Source organism: Macrotis lagotis, chromosome 3 (assembly GCF_037893015.1).
Source record: "Macrotis lagotis isolate mMagLag1 chromosome 3, bilby.v1.9.chrom.fasta, whole genome shotgun sequence".
Lineage (NCBI taxonomy): Eukaryota > Metazoa > Chordata > Mammalia > Peramelemorphia > Peramelidae > Macrotis > Macrotis lagotis.
The window spans coordinates 96624713-96647051 of record NC_133660.1 but is presented as its reverse complement, the minus strand read 5'-3'; the positions used below and the strand labels follow the sequence as shown (position 1 = coordinate 96647051).

The window sequence follows — 22339 nt, the reverse complement described above, 5'->3', positions numbered from 1 at the left end:
AATAAAATTCATCTGGGAAAAGCAATAAAATTCATCTGGGAAAAGAATGAAGTACATAACATCCCTGTCATCATGTTTACTATTGAATTTGGATAGAGTATGCTTTCACTGAGCATATAGAGTTGACCTTATACTATAATAAATTTACTTAACCATACAAATGCTCATTTTGTCCATTTGTCTACTGTTACATAGGATATTAAATAGGATAAAATGATATGGATGACCCAGGATAACTGCTATCTTAATATCATCAAAAAATAAGAAAAAATAAAATAACAATATGACATGACTTGATGGCTAGAATTATCATAGCCATCAGAATCTGGCTACCTTTTATAAAGTAAGGGGTAATAAATTCTAATTCAATTAATATATAACAAACTATTCTTTGGAATCTAATAAACTGTTATAGAATCATGCTGTTATTATATACAGAAGCTTCTCATATCTACCCATATATTAAAGTATTTATTTGAATTATATAATTTTTTATAAATTTTGTCTAATTGGATTTTTCATGAAATTTAAGGAAGTTTAATAAATTCGACTACCATACTAATTAAATATTTATGTTATATGAGTATATGTTTCAAAAAGATTTAAATATATAGAAAACTTGTAGGAGAAATAAAATTCAAATTGGATTATGATGAGTTAAAAAGAATCCTGTTGTCCTCCCTTCTACTCAACTACTACTGAAGATGATATTGGTGAGCCTTTAGAAAAGAGACAAAGAGTTTATGTTTATGTATATCCCAAATACTTTTAATTGGTCACAAAAGTAACCATGTGGTCCACTCTAATAATTTTCTGCAGAATGTTAAATAAAAAATTAATAGAGGGATAGTGACTTTTTCCCGGAATTAAAAAAAAAGAACCCATTTTCCTCCTTTAATTTCTGATTCTTCTTTCACAGCTAGGTGGTACAATGGTTAGAGCACTGACTTTGGACTCAGGAGGATGGAAGTTTGAATTCAGCCCCAGATACTTGAGACTTACTAGCTATGTGATCTTGGGCAAGTCACTTAAACCCGATTGCCTCACATCCAGGGCCATCTTCAGTTGTCCTGATTCATATATGACAACTGGACCCAGATGGCTCTGGACGAGGAAGTGAGTCTGGTGATTTGGCACATCCCTTTCCTTGCTCAAATCCAATTCATGTGCTTGTCATGACATCACTTCCATGATGTTTTCGTCTTCTTTGAGCATGAAGGGCAAGAATCATTTCCCACAAGATGACTATGTAAATATTTTAAGCATGATGGTACATGAATAAGCTTTATCAGATTGCTTGCTGTCATGGGGAGGAGGAAGGAAGAGAAGGGAGATAGAAAAAATGTGTAACACAAAAGCAATCAAAAAGATGAATCCTGAAAACTATCTTTGCATGTAATCAAAAAAATAAAATCTTCAAAAAAAGAGATGAGAACCTGATATCTCTTCCAAGTATCTACTTGTATAACTTATCTACTTTTTCTACTTTAGGAACCTTGTAACTCAGGTTATTAATATAGTTTTTTCTATAAAATTCTGTGGCTATGGAAGCAATATTATTTATTAATTTTTCCCTCTGATAACCATTCCAACTTTCATACCCAAATTTATATTTAAAATAGTTTTTCTTGAGTCTTTGAAAACAGAAAAAAAAAGACATGAATAAAGTTGTAAGTGATCTAATTAAAAGACCAGAAAATCTTTTAAGAAAACAAAATTATTATAACATCTTTGCAATTGGAAAACTGGGAAGAATGAGCATATACTTTTTCCAGGGTGAGGAGGAAGAAAGAAAAATATTCACCAAAAAAATTCTCAAACACTGAAGTATCTTCAGGCATAAAACTGTTTTTTATCATACGTGTTTTATTATTTATTTAATTTTTAGAGTTCTGCAAGGCAAATGGGGTTAAGTGGCTTGCCGAAGGCCACACAGTTAGGTAATTATTAAGTGTCTGAGGCCGGAGTTGAACTCAGGTACTCCTAAATTCAGGGCCAGTGCTCTATCCACTGTGCCACCTAGCCACCCCTAGCACATGTCTTTTAAAAATCAAATACTATACTAAAAGAAATATTTTTTAAAAATGAGCTTTTTTTTGTACTTGGTAGGAGGCTTACTAAAAGTAAATATAGCATCTATTCAGTAATTTAATGCTATGCAAGAAAGTTAACAAGCATATCCCTTCCCAATTAAAATCAAGACTACCCAGGTCTTTATTCTTGTTATGTTACTAGTTCTATTCATCATCATTTTCCATTTTCTTGTTTTTTCCAAAAGGCCTGCTGGCAACTCATAAGTTTTTGGAAATATACTGTTGATTTAAGAAACCCTACTGATTATATATTATATCATAGTTTGGGTATTTTTCTCCCATTCTTCATGATTGGAAACTTGTACAATGTTTTCATTTGTGTTTACATATTTGCTTAAGACATTATTTTTTGAAGGGCAGTATGATGAGCAGCATATGGAATCTATCTGGCACATAGCCATTGAAGATCTTAAAGCAATGTTTTATGCATTTTAATTATAACCACTAGCAGGTACTTGCTTGAATCTGTTCATCATGATGAATAGGTTGTGGTAATCCTTAAAGTTAGGATGACTATCTAACATTAGAGGATGCTATAGGGAAATGCTTAATTCTGCAGTGATTGAGCAATTTCATCTGCTAAATCTGACTCTTTTGTGGGTATAACTGCTAAATTTCATCTGCTGAATATGACTCTTCAATTGTTCTAGGCTTGCTTTAGCTCAAACTGTTCTGTTATTCAGCCTCTAGATCAAGAACATAATGAACCATGAATAGACCATATAATTCACAAGAAAAAATACATTTATGTGCAATAAGATTGAAAAAATATTGAATTTACTATAAACAGACATTACTTCAATGTCTTGATTTACTTTGGAAACCATCATGGGTTAGAAAAAAGGTGGATGAACCTCAGAATCATTATTTCCTTATAGCCTGAGTTCTTTGTATTTCAGAAAACAAGAAAACTTCTCCAGTGATTCAAGTCTTAGTCCTCTGAATGAGCCAAATCCTAAGGATTGCTCTTATAAAATGAAATCAACCCAAATTGTGTCAAACTGATATTGTTCTTACTATATTATTATTATATTGTATGGTCTGTGTTTAGATTTTTTAAAATAATTTCTTGGCTTAGCCCTGTCTATGAGAAAATTATGCCTTCCTCCCATCCCCGTTTCATTTTAGTGAATCCCAGTTACTTAAATCTAGCTTAATGGAAGCTGCCATGGAAGAATAGCTTAATTGTATAGTATGCTGTGCTCATTACCACATAAACTGGAGTAATAAAAAATCAAATATATTAATGCAATTAATACTGCATAGACTGTGCTAACTTCAATTATTACCACACTCAGCCATACTTAAATAGACTACAGGCATATCTGAAATCCAGGAGTTCTGGGGACACAGTTAAAGTACCTAGACTCAGATCACCCCAATGAGTTGCTCTCATTAAGAGCTAGCAAAGTCTACTATTACTTTTCTACTCATTTCTTTTCAGAATATAAATGGCCAGTCAAGAACTCAAGGCCAGGCCAGCCAGGAACTCAGGACCCAGGATGCTAATTCTTTCTAAAGTCACTTTTCCTTACCTACCCTTATATGCCTGGCTGGGACACTGCCATCCTGCCATTCCAGTATGAATAGTTCATCACCTGGGTTGTTGAGGGCACTGATTGCACCTCATAGGTTTTTTTTTTTTTTGCTATGGGAGAAGCCACCCATTATTCTATCTCATAATAATTTTATGGAATGTCTGCTTTCTTGCAGCCTATGTTATTTCTGCCCATTTGTCACATTTGCTCCCTCAGCAGCTAAAGCCTACTTTTTTTCATATCATGCCTACTACTTATTTCTTCTGCCACATCTTCTTCGTGATTGCCAACCCAAATGAAGCACCTAATATAATGGGGATATATCTGAGAATTAACAACAGTAAAACAGATGATTCTCACCATAAATAAATAACTCACAGGATTATAGGAAATTCTCAGCTTTCCTGTGCTTTTCAATTTCTCTATGAAATCTGTGATTTGTACTTCATGTTGGGTATTGCCATGATATACATGCAAGTATGGTGCTATCATTTTGAAATTTTATGTGTGAATTCTTGGAGCTATTTTCTGAATTTTGTGGCTAGTAAGTAGTTTAATATATGCAGGTACTCTAATGATGAAAGAGAATAAGTAGACAGATTATAGTTTTAGAACATAATGGCATATTTTATCAGTGAGTTGAGATTGGAAAGAGCCATTGCACCCCATTTTGATCTTAATATCTCTTAAGCAAGGTATTTGAAAACTAATAAGAAAGTTTTTAAGTATTATTTGACCAAGATAGATAGAGAGCATATATGAGATTGCTTTTATTAGGTAAATTAAAATCTACAGACTTAGACAAGTTATATACTAGTGTGACAAAGGAGTTTGCTGATATAATTTGATTCCCTATCAAGACCCAGTACCTATTTTGGTAATTTTTAGAAAACACAACAGCTCGGATGTTCCTGATTTAAAAAGCAAGACAAGTATATTCCAGAAAACATGGACAAATGAGCTTGATTTCAATAAATGACAAAACTCTCAAACATATATGATTATCTTTAAAATATAAAAAATGCCAGTAATAAGTAAATTAGTTTGAATGGAAACATTCAATCTAAACTAACTAGATCTTGTAGTTTATAAGCTGCCTAGGTTGATAAGTCAGTGTTAAAGCTATATTATATCTTGACTTCAATAAAACATTTAACAAAGTCTCCTTTGACAGTATTATGGACAATTTAGTGAAATATGAAACCAGAAGGGAGGCCTATTTTATTGTTTCTTCATGACTCCATTTTTTTCCCCCACAAAAATACTGGAGAGGTTTTGCCATTTCTTTCTCCAGCTCATTTTACAGTTGAGGAAACTTAGGAAGACAGTGTTAAGTGACTTGCCCAGAGCCATACAGCTAGAAGGTGTCTGAAGTCAAATTTGAACTCAGGAAGATGCATGTTCCTGCGTCCTGGCACAGCACTCTAGTCATTGTACCTTCTAACTGCCCTATGTTACCTAAATGAATTGAATTAATGATAGTGATACCAAATGGCTTTATGAGAGTGTGTACTAATCAACCTCAAATCATGCTCCTTAGTTGTTCTGTACTCTAGGAAACTGTAACAGAATGTGACATGTCTTTGCCTCATATACCTCCTTTATTACTTATTTGGATGAAGAAAAAAAACATTTTTGTATAACTAATTATATAAATGAAAGAATCAAATTTTAAATAATTTTGGCAAGTTCAGTCACTAGACCAAAATCAAGAAGTTAAAATTTCACAAAGACAGGTCTGAGATTTGTTTTAAATTAAGCACCAGGCAAGGGAATATCTGATATGGCAGAAATGCATGGTAAGGACATCTTGGGAAACATAAATGACCTTTAAGAAAAATAAACCAGAGAAGGAGAGTTTGAAGGAAGAAGGAAGAAGTGATATACTTAATCATACATTCATTGTCTGAAAGCAAGGAGATAACATCTTCAAAATCACAAATGGAAGAGTACACCTTGAAAAGAAAATGTGAAAATGTTTGCCATGTATACAACAACATACCGAAATAAGGAAATATTGGCAGAAGTTAAAATAATAATAATTTTATTAGTAATTTTTCAACTTTCACATTGAGTTTTTATTGTTAAATAGTTGTTTAAGTCTTAACTTTTAATTGGTAAGCAAATGAAAAGCTGATACAAATTATTTATAATGCTATATCAGATACTTTGTATAGTATCCCCCAATTAGCCCATTTTCTGAGTTTTGGTACAATTAGTTAACATTACCTATGCATGTGTCTAGTACATAGAAGTGATCCAAATGAATCTGTGAAGTTTCCTGCCATGTTCCAAGCACTATATGTTTCAAGCAAAGTTTTTATCCCAGAGTGTGGAATGGATTGTTTAAAGGATCTGAAGGTGATGATATACAAGGATCACTGGAAGAAACTGAGGGTATATGTTGTATGGAAGAGAAGACTTGGTGGAATGGGAAAGAGCAGAACACACACAAACACATAAAAATTTGAGGCTACATGCTCAGCCCTAAAACTTCAGTTTGAAAGATGATTGATTTTCACAAGCAAATTTCTAGAAAAATGATCTATAAGAAGTATAACCCTATATGTACCATCTACAAGGAATACCATGCATTTTGCTTTATTTTATCTATGATGCTTTGAATTGGAATCAGCCATTTATTACAATGAATTGTAGTTGGTATTAGTATAGTTCTTTCATGAACTTATTCTGGTAATCACAGAGTTAATAATTTAATAAAGCTCAGTATTTTCCTTTTACTGTGAGCCAACATTTGCATTATCTTTAGAGTTAAAACACTGGTTATCATTTCCTTTAACTAGGGTTATTGTTTCTTTTAACTATAATTATTATTTAGTTGTTTTGGTTGTATTTCAGTGACCCCATTAGAGGGGTTTTCTTTCAAGTGTTTGCCATTTCCTTCTTGAAGATAGGGAAATTGCAGGCAAACATGGTTTAAATGACAGCTAATGAGTGTTTGAGGTCATATGTAACTCTGGTCTTCCTCACTGCAGACAGGGTTCTCTATCCACTATGTCCACAAGGCAACTGTAGGCAGAACTTGAAATTCAATAAATCTAGAAGCTTTTTGGGGCTTAATTAATTAAATGTTTGATCAAATATAGTAGGCTAATTTTTAAGTTGATAATTTTGTATGGCCCTGGAATAATGCTATAAATATCCAAATAGACCTCAGCAGAAAACAGGTTCCCCCTCCTTGATCTAAATGATCATTTCAACACCAGTAAATATGTAGACAGTAACCTGGTGGTGGAAATTGTGCCATGAAATATTATTTTTTTAAAATTATTTCTTTTTCTCCTCTTGAGCCAGAATGTGGTGGCCGACTGAAAGCTGAATCCAATCCAAGAGACCTATATTCTCATGCTCAGTTTGGTGATAACAATTACCCTGTCCAAGTTCGTTGTGAGTGGCTGTTGATGTCAGAACGAGGATCTTCAGTTGAATTAAGTTTTCAAACTTTTGAGGTTGAAGAAGAAGCAGACTGTGGCTATGACTATGTCCAGCTCTTTGATGGTCATGATTCAACAGCTCGAAATCTTGGTCGATTCTGTGGCTCTGGTGTAAGTATTATACAGATGGAATAATTGCAGTGATAAGGAAAACTGTCTAGTCACTATCTCCCTATTTTACTTGCTTTATGCTTTATAAAGTAATGTGAACTTTCATGTCTTATTTCTCCCCTGAAAGTAAGTCAACTAATTAAATGCCCTAATTCAAGGCTGACATTAACTAAAATGAGAAAATTAAAAGAAAAACTTTAAAATTTTTCTTCCCCAAACTGTTTTATATTAAAAATTTTGAATTCTGAGGAATCCTGAGAGAGATTATCAACCTATTTTTTGTCCAGAAAAGATCTAAAGTGTAAATAAATTAGTTCATGGGATTAAAAAAAAGATAAAGAGAAGTTGACCAAAGGCCAACCATTTCTTTTTAAGTTGAGAATTACGTTTAGTGAAATTTGAAAATAATAAAAGGTAGCTAAATTTGTATTTTATTATACTGCAATGCTGAAGTCCTAATCTGATGTTTTATTTTGATATGGAGGTAACCCTCCATTCTTTGAGGCTAGGACAGTAGCCATAAAACTATGACAGGTTTTCCCAAGCTGGAAAGTCTTTGAGGAAAAACCTTTCACAGATTAAATGCCTGTTATCTAAACACCAGTTTAACTGAGTTTAAAGGTACTTGCAATTCATGATGATTAGTTCATTTAGGGTTGATGAGCTTGAAGTCTATATTTGGTGAAGAGAACACCCACATTAATGAAATCTCTAAATGATAAAGTAATGAGTTGAAGTATGATGTTTGATAATTATTGACTATTTATGAGTGATATCTTAAAAAATACATATATCCAATGCCATTCTGAGTATTTATATAATATTTCAAATTTGGATATCATTATTTTGATGTTAGAAATAGCAATTTATTTTAAATATTTTAATAGAAGTATTTTAAGTTTTTTTTAAATTGCAATATAGGTAGGGGTTTTTTATTTTTAAATCCTCAAACATCAGTTTTGTTATTAAAAATAATGGAATGAGATATTTCAAAGACAATTACAACTTATATTAGGGAGTAGGCTTGAATCAGGAATTTAGGTATAATTACTTGACCTTGAAAGTATTTCTTAAATTTAAATGTATTTCAGAAAAATGTGGAGAAGTGGAGGAGGAAAACCGAGAGAATATAGAGTTCACCCCAAAATGATTTCTGCTTATCAATAATGATAGGAAAATAACAAAAAACTTCAACTTAGTCTTATTTCCTTTATGCATTTTGGCTCAGGAGAAGACTGGGTTTCTTGAAACCCTTGAAACCATTGCTTCATGAAACCGTAGATAGAACTACTATTTAGTTCATATCCTCCCCCTCAAAATGTATCTTTTGCAGATGTTCTACAGAAGAAAAGTTTTAATTTCTTTTTTTCAAATTTTGAAAAATTTCCAATAATTCTCTCCTCTAGGTATTTTTTTTTTAGGTTTTTGCAAGGCAAATGGGTTTAAGTGGCTTGCCCAAGGCCACACAGCTAGGTAATTATTAAGTATCTGAGACTGGATTTGAACCCAGGTAATCCTGACTCCAAAGCCGGTGCTTTATCCACTACACCACCTAGCCACCCCTCTAGGTCTTTTTTAAATGTGAAAAATGAGGTGAGGTATTTCACCCCTATATTGGGGAAAGAGTTGAATCAGGAGGAATTGTGATTGGAAGCAAGATTCATCCCAAGATTGTTGTGAGCACCAAATGGGAAAAAAGGTGCAAAATACTTTGTAAATCTTAAAGCACTATCTATCTTGTTATTTTCTTCATCAGCATCCTCCTTTTTTTGTTTGATTTTTTTAGTTTTTTTTTTTTTTTTTTTTTGCAAGGCAATGGGGTTAAGTGGCTTGCCCAAGGCCACACAGCTAGGTAATTATTAAGTGTCTGAGACTGGATTTGAACCCAGGTACTCCAGACTCCAGGGCTGGTGCTCTATCTAATGCTCCACCTAGCCTCCCCATCCTCCTTTTATTAGATAATTGTAGCCTTAGTTAATTCACTTCATTCCAGTGGTTCTCAGTTTTCCAATCTGTTAAATGAAGAAAATGATCACAATAAATATTTGTCTTTCTAATAATTCACATTTCACTAATGTTTTAAGGTTTACAAAGTGTTTTCCTCAAAGCAGTCTTGTCAATTAGGCTATATAAGTATTATTATCCTAATATTTTTTTTGCAAGGCAATGAGATTAAGTTACTTGCCCAAAGTTACATAGCTAAGTAATTAAGTGGTCGAGGCCATATTTGAACTCAGGCCCTCCTGACTCCAGGGTTGGTGTCCTGGTTGGTATCCTCTATCCACTCTGCCAACTAGCTGCCCCATTATCCCCATTTTATAAAAGAAGAAACCAAGGATTAGGTGGGTTCAGAGTCTTTTTTGAGGCAAAGTTGGGATTTGATTTCTTAACTACAAGGCCAGACCTCTACCTCTTGGACACACTGTGGCCCTTTAATGGGAATTCAATGACCTCATGTGGAAAAATGAGATTTTACTAAATGATCTCTAAGTGTCCTTCTAAGTCTGATTTGCCATGATTCCACTATCAATTAACATTTGATACCACTTTTGGAATTTTGTATTTTTATTCAAAAGACATTCCTACCAATTTTTTAATATCTATCACTTTATATTAGGAGGATAGAATTACATTACCTAAGGACTATCATCTTGCCCTCATTTAGGATAAAACTGAAGTCCTTGAAGTTTAAATACTTTGAGAAAAATGAAAAGTAATACCAAAAACTAGTTTTGGAGTCAAAAGCCTGGTTTCTAGCTGTAGGCCATCCAGTGCTTTTGTAATTATGGGCAAATAACAAATTTTTGGAGTTCAATTTTCCCTATCTCTAAACTGAAACATAAGAATTTTATGAGCTGCAAGTTACTTTTATAGCTCCTAAAAAGAGACAACCAATTAATGGAGTTTATGTACAGATACATGAAGTTTGGGGATGGAGAGAAGGGGGATCAGAAAGTCACAGTCCCAATACAAAATGAGAGGTAAATACTACTTGGTAATATTAAGCCACTGTAATAAAATATAAGGGAAGGGAAGAGGAAAGGGAAAAGCATTTATTCAACATCTACTGTGCTCCAGATACCATATAAATTACTTGTCTTGTATTGTCTCATTTCATCCTCACAATAACTATGAAGTTGGTGCTGTAATTATTTCCTTTTAAAAATGAGGCAATAAGCAGAGGTTTCATGATTTGCACAGAGTCACAAAGCCATTTTGAATCTGAAACTGGATTTCAATCTATGTCTTCCTAATTGCAGGCCCAGTGCTCTATCCACTGATCCATCTATCTGCCATCCATAGGCTACTCCAAATATATTGTTTGGTATGACTTAATATCATTTGCCTCTTAGAATGCTCAAAGCACAAGCCTATGTGATGCCCACGGGTTTATGGGGAAATTTATTCCATAGTATAAGACCACCTTAGAATTAAGTTTTATTCCTCTAGGTCAAATTATAATTGCAATACAGGCAAGGAATTTTTGCAATTTGTCATGAAAAAATATAACAATTTTTTTTTAATTTCTAGCCACCTGAAGAAATCTATTCATCTGGGGATGCTATTTTAATTTATTTCCATACTGACGACACAATCAACAAGAAAGGATTTCATATACGATACAAAAGCAGAAAATACTCAACTATCACTCATACCAAAAAATAATGCCAAAACCTCTATGACCAAAAGAAAAGGAGCAAGTTTGATGGAGAGAAATAGTCTTTTCTTTCTTCAAAATTTATTCGCACAAAAGTTTCTATGATGAACTTGAATCATCACAAAATTCCAAAACAAGAATTGTTTCTGTTTCTAAATTGAAGAATTCAAGTAGCCCAACAGCATAGACATGATGATAATAACTGGGCTCTGTGCTTGATGATATCTGTAAAGCTAGTGGAAGGGCATTGGTTGCTTCCAGGAAGACTAGAAAAGTTTTTGTAAACTTGACTTTTGTCATCAATGAAAGGCAATTGAAACAATTCCATTCAAGAAAAGTGACCCTGCAAACTTCTTTCTAACAATTGTTTACTATCCAGAAGAGGGAAAAAGAAGCCAACAAACAAAATAAAATTATTACAGATCACACACAATCCAAAAATACTGTTCTTTTATCTTATTCTAATTGCTTTGGCTTTGTATCCAGGATACAGTGCAAACCTGCAAACCTGATACATGTTAAGATTTGACACAGGGAGGTCTTATGAGGGTGGCCTGTGAGGCCTGTGAGTGATGAAAAATTCATTTCTTCAGTCTTTTGTACTGGAATGTGTCAGCTTCATTGTTTTCATTTGTTCCATCTTACCATACTTGAAATATATCCGATCTTTGCACCACTTTTCTTCACAGACATTTTCACATGTCCTTAAACTTTTATTGTATAATCATTGTTGCTAATATTCTACAAACAAGGTTACTGTCAGTCTCCAAAAATATTCAGTCCATAGGTAAAGTCACTTCTCTGTTGAGGTATTTTCTTCTCACCCATCTAAATCTAAGAAGCCATGTGATTTCTTCAGAACTCAGCAAGAAATAAAGCCTTGGGAGTAGGAGTCTTCACACTGGCTACTCTCATCCAGCAGCAAGTAAAGATGTCCTCACCACTGCTTACCTCTTTCTTTGGAACATTTTGTGGAAAATTGCGGTTGACATTGTTACATTTGGTTTAACTAACCAGAATTAACACTGAGTGGTAACTAAATGGTAGCTTCTGGACCAATTGTAAGACCCACCCCCCCCAACCCTGGGAGTGAGTAAAGAAATTTTTTGACGGCAAAAATGATCTGTTGCTGAAAGAGAATTTCTATGGTGCTATCCCATGAACATTTTTTTTGTTTCAAGTTTTAGACCTTTGAGCCAACAACCTGCAGTTCATGAATGTCTCCCAATGCCTGACTGGCTTCATTCGAAGACTAAAGACTTGTTAAATGTATCAGTAGATTTGTGAGTTGGCAGCACTGGTCCTGTGGAACAAGGACTTCTAATGGCCTTAGAGATCTTGCACATGATCAAATAGATCTTTCTGTAGATACATCTTTGATTTGATAAATAATTTTGACAAGTTGAACATTTTAATGTTGACACTATAATTTCCAAGCAAAACCATTTCCATGGCTAGAGGATCTGATGTAAATATGTAAGCCTGCTTTTGATATAGAAATGTTATTTTAGATGGAATTATGTGCTTTAGGTCATATGTGATGTTATTGTATATGCCTATGTGTGGATGTAAGTATGAGAGAATGCTGCAAGGGGATGAGAGGTGTCGTTTGTTTGGACAGCTCCACCTTCCATGCCAAGTTATACTGGAAACCTTGTTTAGTAGCACCTTTTCATTGATTATTTCATGGATCAACAATGGGGGATTTTAATCCCTGCAGTCTCAGTTGCAAGGAAATGTGCTGTTTCACTTAGAAGAAATGTTATTTTGATACTCTGTGATGTAGACTGCTACCCAAAGTAGCTTAGTTTCTGTTACTTGTCCATGAACATTCACTGGCACTAATAAATTGGGTGGATTTTTCTTTTTCTTTTTCTTTTTTTTTTTTGGCTTTTGATTCTTTTCAAAATTAAAATGTTTGTAGCACCCATAAGATGTCAGATTTTGGGAAAAACAACCAATGTTCTATTTGGTTATGCAAATTAGCCAGAAAGCATATACCCAGGTTTAAAAATTCTCTTTTCAGATAGTTGGTCAGTAAGAATATTTCAAGTATTTATTCTGGGCTAGGAATTGTACTGAGGACTTGAGATACCACCTCCCCACCAAAAAAAAGGGTAGAAGAAAAAACAGTCCCTAATTTCAAGGAGTTTACATTCTAATGAGAGTGACAACATGTAAATTAATAAATACAAAAAAAAAGAAGGTAATTTGAAAGTGAAGGGTATTCACAGTTATGGAGATAAGCTAAGCTTTCTTTTGACATTGTGAAATTTAATTATGCTTGATGCCTTCAAAAGATTTAAGTTTTTGAAAATGGCTTAATGGAACAAAATAATTCTAGTTTACAACAGTTTCTTACCAATTGTTAATTAGATCAAATGTATGAACAGATAATCACATATTATACCCATAATTATTTGTATAAATTTCTATTTGTAATGGTTAATTGAAATGAACTTTGGAAGAAAAACCTAGTATTTTAACATTTTCTGGAAGGACTTCAAAAGTAAAATGACATAATGTAGATCCATAAACTTCAGTACTCTAAATGATATTAGAAAGGAAATGACTACCCAATAATTTTGTATTTGCAGTCACTGTATTTTTTTTTTGCTTTTTTTAAGTTTAGTATCAGAGAGGCAGTACTATATGATAGATTATAAACTAGCTGTGGAGTAAGAAGATTTTTGGTTCATGTTCTACCTCTGACACATAGTAATTCTATGACCATGAACAAGTTATCTACCTAAGCTATTGGTGAACAAGGCAACCTTTATTAATCATTTGCTATATCTTGGGCACTGTGCTAGTTACTGGAGATAAAACTGAAATTAAGCAATATCCACACACAATGAGTTTATAGTCAAAGACTTGTAAATTGCAGATCAATTGCAAATTTCCATTGGTGAAAATTGTTTCCATATGCAGAGTTTCTGATAAAGAATTCATAGGTTTGGACAGTTAATATCATAAGCACCTGACAGCAATGGATGAAGATGATATTCTGTATTAACATGCCTTCTAAGTAATAATGAGCATATTGACCATTGACTTAGAACCTAATTTCTCAACTGTAGGGGATAGATAATGTGGTTGTATATAATGATTTCATGAGAAGAGGCCCAAAGCTTGAATCCTTGTTCCTCACTTAATTTTTTGAGAGTCTTTGGGTAACTTCTGGGAGACTTTTCTAGATCCCAGTTTTCTTTTTTACAAAATGAATGGTTGAGAAAAGTTGTCTCCTAACTTTAGGGTTTTCTAATCTCTAAATTCTAAATTCAACATGGTAGAAGTTATGAAAGTCTATAAAATTGTGATAAACCAGAAACGATAATACAATTAGAGTAAAAACAATTTAATTCTTATTTGAATATTCAGAAGTCACTTTAGGATCTTTCTGTGTCTCCACATGATTCTTAATTTATATTTACTATAGATGTCCTGAGGTGCCTATTGATAGTTTTAATTTATAGAGTGACATGTAACTGAAATTACTGCTTACTATTTAAAAATATTTTATTCATTTATTCCATCGGTTTGCCTTTAATATGCTAGAAAGGAAAATACAAACAGCTTCATATTGTTGCTATGTTCAAACAAACAAAGAAAAACTCTTTTGGCAGCTCCTATTGCTTGAACATATCATTATAAATTTTTTTTGTACTAGCTCAACTATATCATTTGGGTTTGAGATCTGCCATAGTTCTAATTGCATAAATAGAATTATCAAAGTTAGAAAGAATTTTCTCTCCTTTACTTAATAGGACTTATTAAAATATTAAAGTATCTAAAACTACTTAGGAAGTTAAGAAGAAATGTGATCTAGAGTCTTACAAAATGAACTTCTAAATTATCATTCACTGACCGTTAAACATTCTATCCTGACTTGTTCATGGACCTCCCCCCCCCCATTTTATCCAGTATTCACTGCTTTAATCACCTTATCATCTTCTTACTGATGACAAGTGTCACTGTGTCATCTCTTCAGCCAATAAGAGTCGTGGCAAGTCAACTCATTTGCACATTTAGAAAGAAGCACTGATCTCCTTTTTGGATTTATCCCACATATCTTATCCTCAGCTAATTATACCAGAGCCTTAATTTCAAGTTCTGTTTTTCTTGCGCTTGATTTTTAAAATATCATTTGTCTTCCTTACCATTTCCTACTACTTTTAGTTTCATCACATCTTTTTAAGATGTAAATATTAAAGTTTAAATTTGTTTCCTGCAGAATATTGGAAAAATGATGAAGTTATGACCCTCATAGCATAACTATTATTTGTGAAAAAAGTTTCTTCTTTTTTAGAACATATTAAATGGCATGCTCCTTTGGATTTTAGCACCATATTTTTTTTTAGGTTTTTGCAAGGCAAATGGGGTTAAGTGGTTTGCCCAAGGTCACACAGCTAGGTAATTATTAAGTGTCTGAGACCAGACTTGAACCCAGGCACTCCTGACTCCAGGGCTGGTGCTTTATCCACTATGCCACCTAGCCACCCCAGCATCATATTTCTGAAGAATACCACCTTATGCATCACATACCATTTAATTATTGTACAAAATAACAAGAAATTTTGGCTTAGAAACTTTTGTCTTTTGTAGAAGGAGAAAGTTAAGACTGTTTTGAGAGAAATCTTTTAATCTCTAGTGGGGAATAGGAAAAATAATTATTTACCAAAAAAATTTGTAACTGGTATTCTAATAACTCCCTTGACATTGTAAACTCTCTAATGTGTAATGTAAGTTTGTTAAATTCAGTGTTATAACTTCACTATCCTATAGGGAGAGAGAAGTGTATTATTCCATAATGTAGAACAAGACCATGAGATTTTTGATGCCATAAACATAAAATGTGTTTACATGAATACAAGAAGGCAACATACTATGGTAACAAGAGCACTACATTTGAATACAGAAAACCTGCCTTTTAACTTTAGCTGTCACAAACTGACCCTGTGAAATTATGGCAATTAAAACCCTTCTTGGAGCCTCAGTTCCTTAATCTGTTACATTTAAAAAAGATGGTTAGAATACATATGACCTTGAAGGTGCTTTAATGCTGTTATTTTGTGTCTGTCTAGAAAAGAAAGCCTGAGAATTAGTAAAGAGCCATCTTTCATAAATTTTAAATGAGAATTACTTTCATTCTTATTTCTCAAATCTTCAAAATTTTTTTAATCATTCTACATTCTGCCTTCCCATTACATTATCAATAGTCACCGACTGCCAAAGGACCCCAACTCCACCCACCTATATTGACTTCTTAATGTTTGTAGTAGGTAGGCTGTGCTTTCTTCAGGACCAACCATGGAGATGGTCACTTTCTCTTTTCCTTACATAGTCTGACATAAATGGTTATCAGAATATCAGTTCGAGAAAATATTGAAGAGAAGCAATAGGATGAAAGTACTGCATATCTAAAGGACATTTGACAGGGTGTTGAAGCCAGGTAATCATAATCCTAAGTGAACAGCCTTGCTAATACTGTATACACTGAAGTTGGGTGAAACATTGGTTTTATGTGAGTACCTCAAATTTTTGTTTTTGTGTTTTTCCAGAATGAACTGTTTAGTATTTTCCACTGTAAATGACTTTTCTTAACCCCATTGGGGTTTTCTTGGAAAAAATACTGGAGTGTTTTGTCACTCAGCTCATTTTACCAATGAGGAAACTGAGGCAGAGTTAAGTGACTTAACCAAGGTCACATAGCCAATAGATAATCTAAGTCCAGATTTCAACTCAGGTCTTCTTGACTCCTAGCCTAGTTCTTTGTCAACTGTGCTAGCTGCCCCATTGGTCACCTTATCAACCTCTGTTAAGAGGCACATTTCTGCAACAAATCAGAATTCTGTCAACCAACCTAATTTTCCCTACCCAGAGGATGTCTCTGAATCTATTTTGATTTTTTCCCCTTAACTTGGTTTTATTTGAAATTTGTGTGCCTCCTTCCAGTTTTTTTTTCAGAGTTCCCTCTTTTAGGTAAGAATAAATCATTTGTGAATAATTGAGATGACATTATTGCAGATTAATGTAAATGGTTGATTATCCCCAGCAAAAAAGTTTTTCCCTAATTGAGATAAAAAATGACTATAAATGGAGTTTTGATTTGGTACGAGCAGATTTTGAAATCCTCTTGAAATACTGTGCCTTCCATTGGTGAGACTGAACTTTGTTGGCAATAATACATCTCAACTAGGGCAGCTAGGTGTTACAGTGAATAGAGCACCTGCCCTGGAGTCAGGAGGACTTGAGTTCAAATCTGATCTCAGACACTCAATACTTAATTAGCTGTATGACTTTGAGCAAGTCATTTTACCCCAATGCCTTGCAAAAATCCAAAAAAGAATAATAATGCAGCTCATCTATTTAAAGACCTACTTCTATGAGACCAGCTTCTATCCAGTTATTAGTGTTTACTGGTGATCAAACAACGATTCAAATTATAGAATAAGGAATTTGCAGTGCTAAAAAATTGGTTTGTCTTTAAACAAAGTTGTATTGATGGTTAGAAAAGTGTGGCTTTTAATAGATACATTTGGTGCACAGACTACCTGCCTTTAAATTACAAAGATCTTGGTTCACTATACTGTCACTTTATTTTTCTAGTAGCTACTGTCTGAGGAATTCAGATCTTGAGAACGGGGAGAATGTGAAAAGAGTACTGAACATCTTCCCCACTGTCCTGACTTCAGTTTAGTCATATGTCTAAATGTTTTTTCAACTAGATTGCTTGCTGACGAGACAGCCAGTAAAGTCAGTTTTCTATGCCTCTTTCCATTTTGCCTTCATAATTTTCTTCATGCCACACCTAGATACTTATCTGCACTTATCCTATCCTTCTTTTCCCTCCCATTACTCCCTATGTCCAATCTGGAGCTACTTCTGCTTAGAACCAGTGATATGGACCCATGGTCTTGGCATGTTGTTCTGATGACAGCTTTACTCTGAATTTTCCCAGCCTGTATCCCTAATATTGTTCCTTCTTTTCTGAAGTCTCTAAAACTTTCTGTTACTTTCCCATCTCATCTTCCCCATATAACTAGAATTACAGTCTTGTAATATTTTTAAAACTTTAAAATATTTTTTTACAGGAAACCATTAAACTAATCATTTGGTTGATCTTATATTCAAGAGCCAGAATTTTGAAAAAAAGTTTTAATTTTTTCTCAACTTTATTTTGTTCAGTTTAATTACTAATGATGACATAGTACGTTCTCATATTTTGACTGAACATTTATTGTATTCACATTATGTAATGCATCAAATTGTAAAGCTTGAGAATCCTAGGGGGAGGAAAGTAGCATTATAGGAAAGTGGTATGCAATTATTTAGTTTGCTTCTTTAATAAAGTATCTTGGTGAATTGAGCATGTTAAGTAATGGGATATGACATGATTATTGAATGAATGAGATACAGAGTTAAGTGACAGCATATGGATTATTTTTGAATATTATGAATACTAAAGAGTAAACATCAAAGTTGAGGGGCGTACTTCAGTTGCAGATCTATGCTATGTATTGCATGAGGAGAAGGAAGTTTAAAGCAAAAGAGATTTCAAGAGGATCTTTTTCTGTAATCTTAGAGAAGTTATAGACCCATGGTCACATGGAGCAGGATCAACTCTTTTTTGGCTATAATGTGGAAGTCCCAGAAGATATAAAATTCAATTTGTACAAAGTTCTAAATTTTCAATGTTTTCCACAGAATATTCAGAAATAGTCAACAGATTCAAAAGTTGATGTGAAAGGGATTAGGAGGGCATATTTGTACAGATCAGTGTAGAGCATTTCTGAAAACCTGATTACCATTGTTTCTATGGAGTAAAGATGTTTCTGACTACATACAACAAAATTAGAAATGAAGTTTTGAAGAAATATATTCATAAAGTGTAAATTACCTGCAATATGAAATACTTTCCCAATAGAGAGATAGTTTAAATATTTAAAGAAAACACCATTGGGGGTGGCTAGGTGGTGCAGTGCATAAAGCACCGGCCCTGGAGTCAGGAGTACCTGGGTTCAAATCTGGTCTCAGACACTTAATAATTGCCTAGCCGTGTGGCCTTGGGCAAGCCACTTAACCCCATTGCCTTGCAAAAACCTAAAAAAAAAAAAGAAAAAACACCAAAAGGGGTTGTAGGGCCATTATCTCAGGAAATCTTTTTATTCAAAAGATTGTCATTTCTCTGGAATGATAAGAATAATCTAGCTCAAGACTTATAAGATGGAAATAAATAAATATAGGAATAGAATGGAAAGACTATGAAGTTTGAAAATTTGGTAAGTAATGAATTTCAAGACAATAATTATTGAAATATACTATTGTGTCTTTAATCATCTAAAATTGATTCAACCTTAACATTCCCTTGTGTTTTAGACATGACTGCCATCTTAGTTTCATTATTGATTTGTCTCCAGATATTTTCCTGATTACTTGAAAACAATTAGATTGTAATAAAGACCTAAATTCAAAAATTCAAAAATAGCCAGACTAGCTAAATTGAAATTCTAATAAATATTGATTTACTTGAGAAGATTCTCTAAAGATAAAAACATCTCCATTAGCTGAAAACACCTTGTGTTTCTACAAAATCTCTTTATGGTCTCCAGACTGTCTAGTGGAGATGATTTTTCATATTTTTTGTTATTATTCAGTAATTTAAGTTGTGTCCAACTCTTCATTATCCCATCTGAGGTGTTCTTAGCATAGCTACTAAGGTATCTAGGCATTTCCTTCTCTGGCTCATTTGGCATATAAAGAAACTGAAGCAAGAAGGGTTAAATGATTTGCTCAGGATCATATGCTATAGCTAGTAAGCATGAGAGACTGATTTTGAACTTAGAGAGCTGAGTCTTCTTGATTCTACCCAGCACTCTTATTCACTGTGCAATCTAACTGCCCCTATTTTTTTATTTCATATGCGGTGTAACAAATAGCATGTGCCATCTCAGATAACATACTGAGAACAATCTTTCTGTGTTTGGGAAGATCATACACAGAATGGGAGAATCTAAACCTCACCACCTACTAACCATATAAGCATTATAAACTTTAAGTAACTTTCATGCAGAAATGTTTTTTCTTTTTTTTTTTAAGATGCTCTGGTAGTAAGCCTTTTTTTGCTATCATTTGTTTCCTGTAGTTTCAATCAAATAATTTAATATAGAGAATAGTGCTGATAGTTCTCAAATTTTTTTTTCACATTTCATCACCCAAGTTCTGTAGCTAATTTGATCTTCTATTTTATGATTGTCAGGATAAGTCAAATTTTCCTTGAATGTACTAGATTGAATTGAAGAATTCCCACTTTCTCCTCCCCCCAACTAGATTATATAATCCTATAGGACAGGGAGAGTCTTATGTACTGGTTTACATCTCACTAGTGTCTTGTACAAAACAGGGGCTCAATAAACATTAGTTGATTTGTTTGCCAATCTGTATTCTGTATCATAGTTATTTTTCTTTCATTTTCTAACTTTTCCTTAGATCATCCATGATAACTGGAACATGAAGTGAAGATGTGATTATTCTCACTTTATTCTAATTTATTCCTATGCCCTTCTCACTGAAGAATCCCAATTTTTTCTTAGACCCTGATGTTTGTTCACAAATCACTCAGTCTCAGGGTCATAGTTAAACATAAACTTTAATTAGATTAATGCAAATATTATAAAATTAAGAAACATTTAGCTTAGTCAACCTCTAGATTCAGTTCTTCAAGATTGAAACCTATTGTCATCCTGTCACCAGTGCTACAAAAAGAGAGAGAATCCAAAAGATGGGTGTCTTATAATCAACTTCTTAGTAAGAGTAGGGACAGGCTACAAGCAGTTGACTCAAAATATATTATCTAAACCAGGATGTGGGAACGATGTACAAGGTTTAAGTGGTTCTATTAGTCATGCCTGCATCAGGTATGTCTCAGAGTTTCCTAGATCTCAAGAACACAAATACTGCAAGTTTGGCAAGGGGAAAGAATTGTCTCTGAGAGAACTTTGTGTGTGTGTGTGTGTGTGTGTTTGACATGTTGGGTTCAATTATTCTTATTTATTTTAAGTAATGGGAACCCAATCTACCAGGGTAGATAGTAATGCGATAGTAATTAAGTAATGGGAACCCTATCTACCACGTTATATTTTCTTATTTTCCCTTGGATGAGACAAGGAATGGCATTCTTTTTTTAATTTTAAATTTTTTTATTCAGAGCAATGGGGTTAAGTGACTGGCCAAGCTTGGTCTCACAGTTAGGCAGTTATTATGTGTCTGAGGTCATATTTGAATTCAGGTCCTCCTGACTCCAGGTCCAGTGCTCTATCCACTGTGCCACCTAACTGCACAGGAATGGGATTCTAATTACAGAAGCAATTACATAACAATGTAGGTATATATAATGAAAGAGTGATCTTACTGACATATATTTCCTTCCTCTATGTAGAACCCAGATCATTGATAGCTCCTTATTTTTTTTATTTTCATGTTCATCTTCCTATAAATACTCCATAGATGATAAATTTCTTTTATAATTATTATTTTGGAAAAATATTTTGTGATATAGTGGATAAAGTACAGGGCCCAAAATCAGGAAGACCTAAGTTCAAATGTGGCCTTAGACACAAACTGTGTGACCCTGGGCAAAATTGCTTAATCCTGCTTGCCTCAGTTTCCTCATCTTCAAAAGCATCTGAGAATGAAATGGCAACCACTCCAGTATCTTTGCTAAGAAAATCCCAAATGGAATCATGAAAAAGACTGAACAACAAAAATATTTTGTAGATGCCAGTGCAGCAATCAAGCTGCCCATCTGTTACCTCTCCTTTTGCCTGCCTCTTTTGTTCAACCTGTAAGTTTCCAGATGATATTTCTTGTATGTATTCATGTTAGTATTAGTAATATGCTGCATATTAATATTAAGCACTACAGAGTAAAAAGAAAGCACAGTATGGTAGAAATAATGCTAACTTTTGAGTCATAGAATCTGGATTCAAATTCTACTTTATGTGTTTTTAATGAGTTTTATTTTTCTTTTGTTCTGTTTTGGTGGGTAGGTTGTAATGGGAGGAAGAGAGAGGATTTTTTTTGCTGACTAGAAAAAATTCCAAAATATCTTCATAAAGCAGTTACTCTGGTGCTGTGTCAAATTCCAAAATAAAATGATTACAATGGAGATGAAATAGTTCATAAAGTTGCCTCCTCTTTTCATGTGCCAACATTCTATTGCAACCAAGTTTCCTGTCTGCAGTTCACTTTTAAGTCTGATAACTGAGGTTTCTCATTCAACATTTGATAGTGCTCCCGGAGGCAGCTGCACTAACCTTCTGCTTTCATGGGGGAGATCTCTTGGAAATTCTAAAATATCTCCATATCTTATGCTTGATTTTCTTCAAAAAACTTATCAAAAACTACAGTAAACAGGGAAGATGGCAATGAGAATCCTGCAGTGTAGTATAAAAGCAACTCAACATTGTGTTGAATGTGTCTTTG

The 22339-nt window shown here is 33.6% G+C and overlaps 1 protein-coding gene across 1 annotated transcript in view; it reads left to right on the top strand.

The window, feature by feature from the left end:
• The window catches only part of TLL1 (tolloid like 1), a 292559-nt gene extending 273222 nt beyond the window's left edge, over positions 1 to 19337 (top strand). The window contains exons 20-21 of the mRNA XM_074229005.1: positions 6947 to 7197; positions 10729 to 19337. Of these exons, the coding sequence (XP_074085106.1) occupies positions 6947 to 7197; positions 10729 to 10863 (386 nt within the window). The 3' untranslated portion in view covers positions 10864 to 19337. The remainder of the gene's footprint in view (positions 1 to 6946; positions 7198 to 10728) is intronic.
• The last annotated feature ends 3002 nt before the right edge of the window (positions 19338 to 22339 follow it).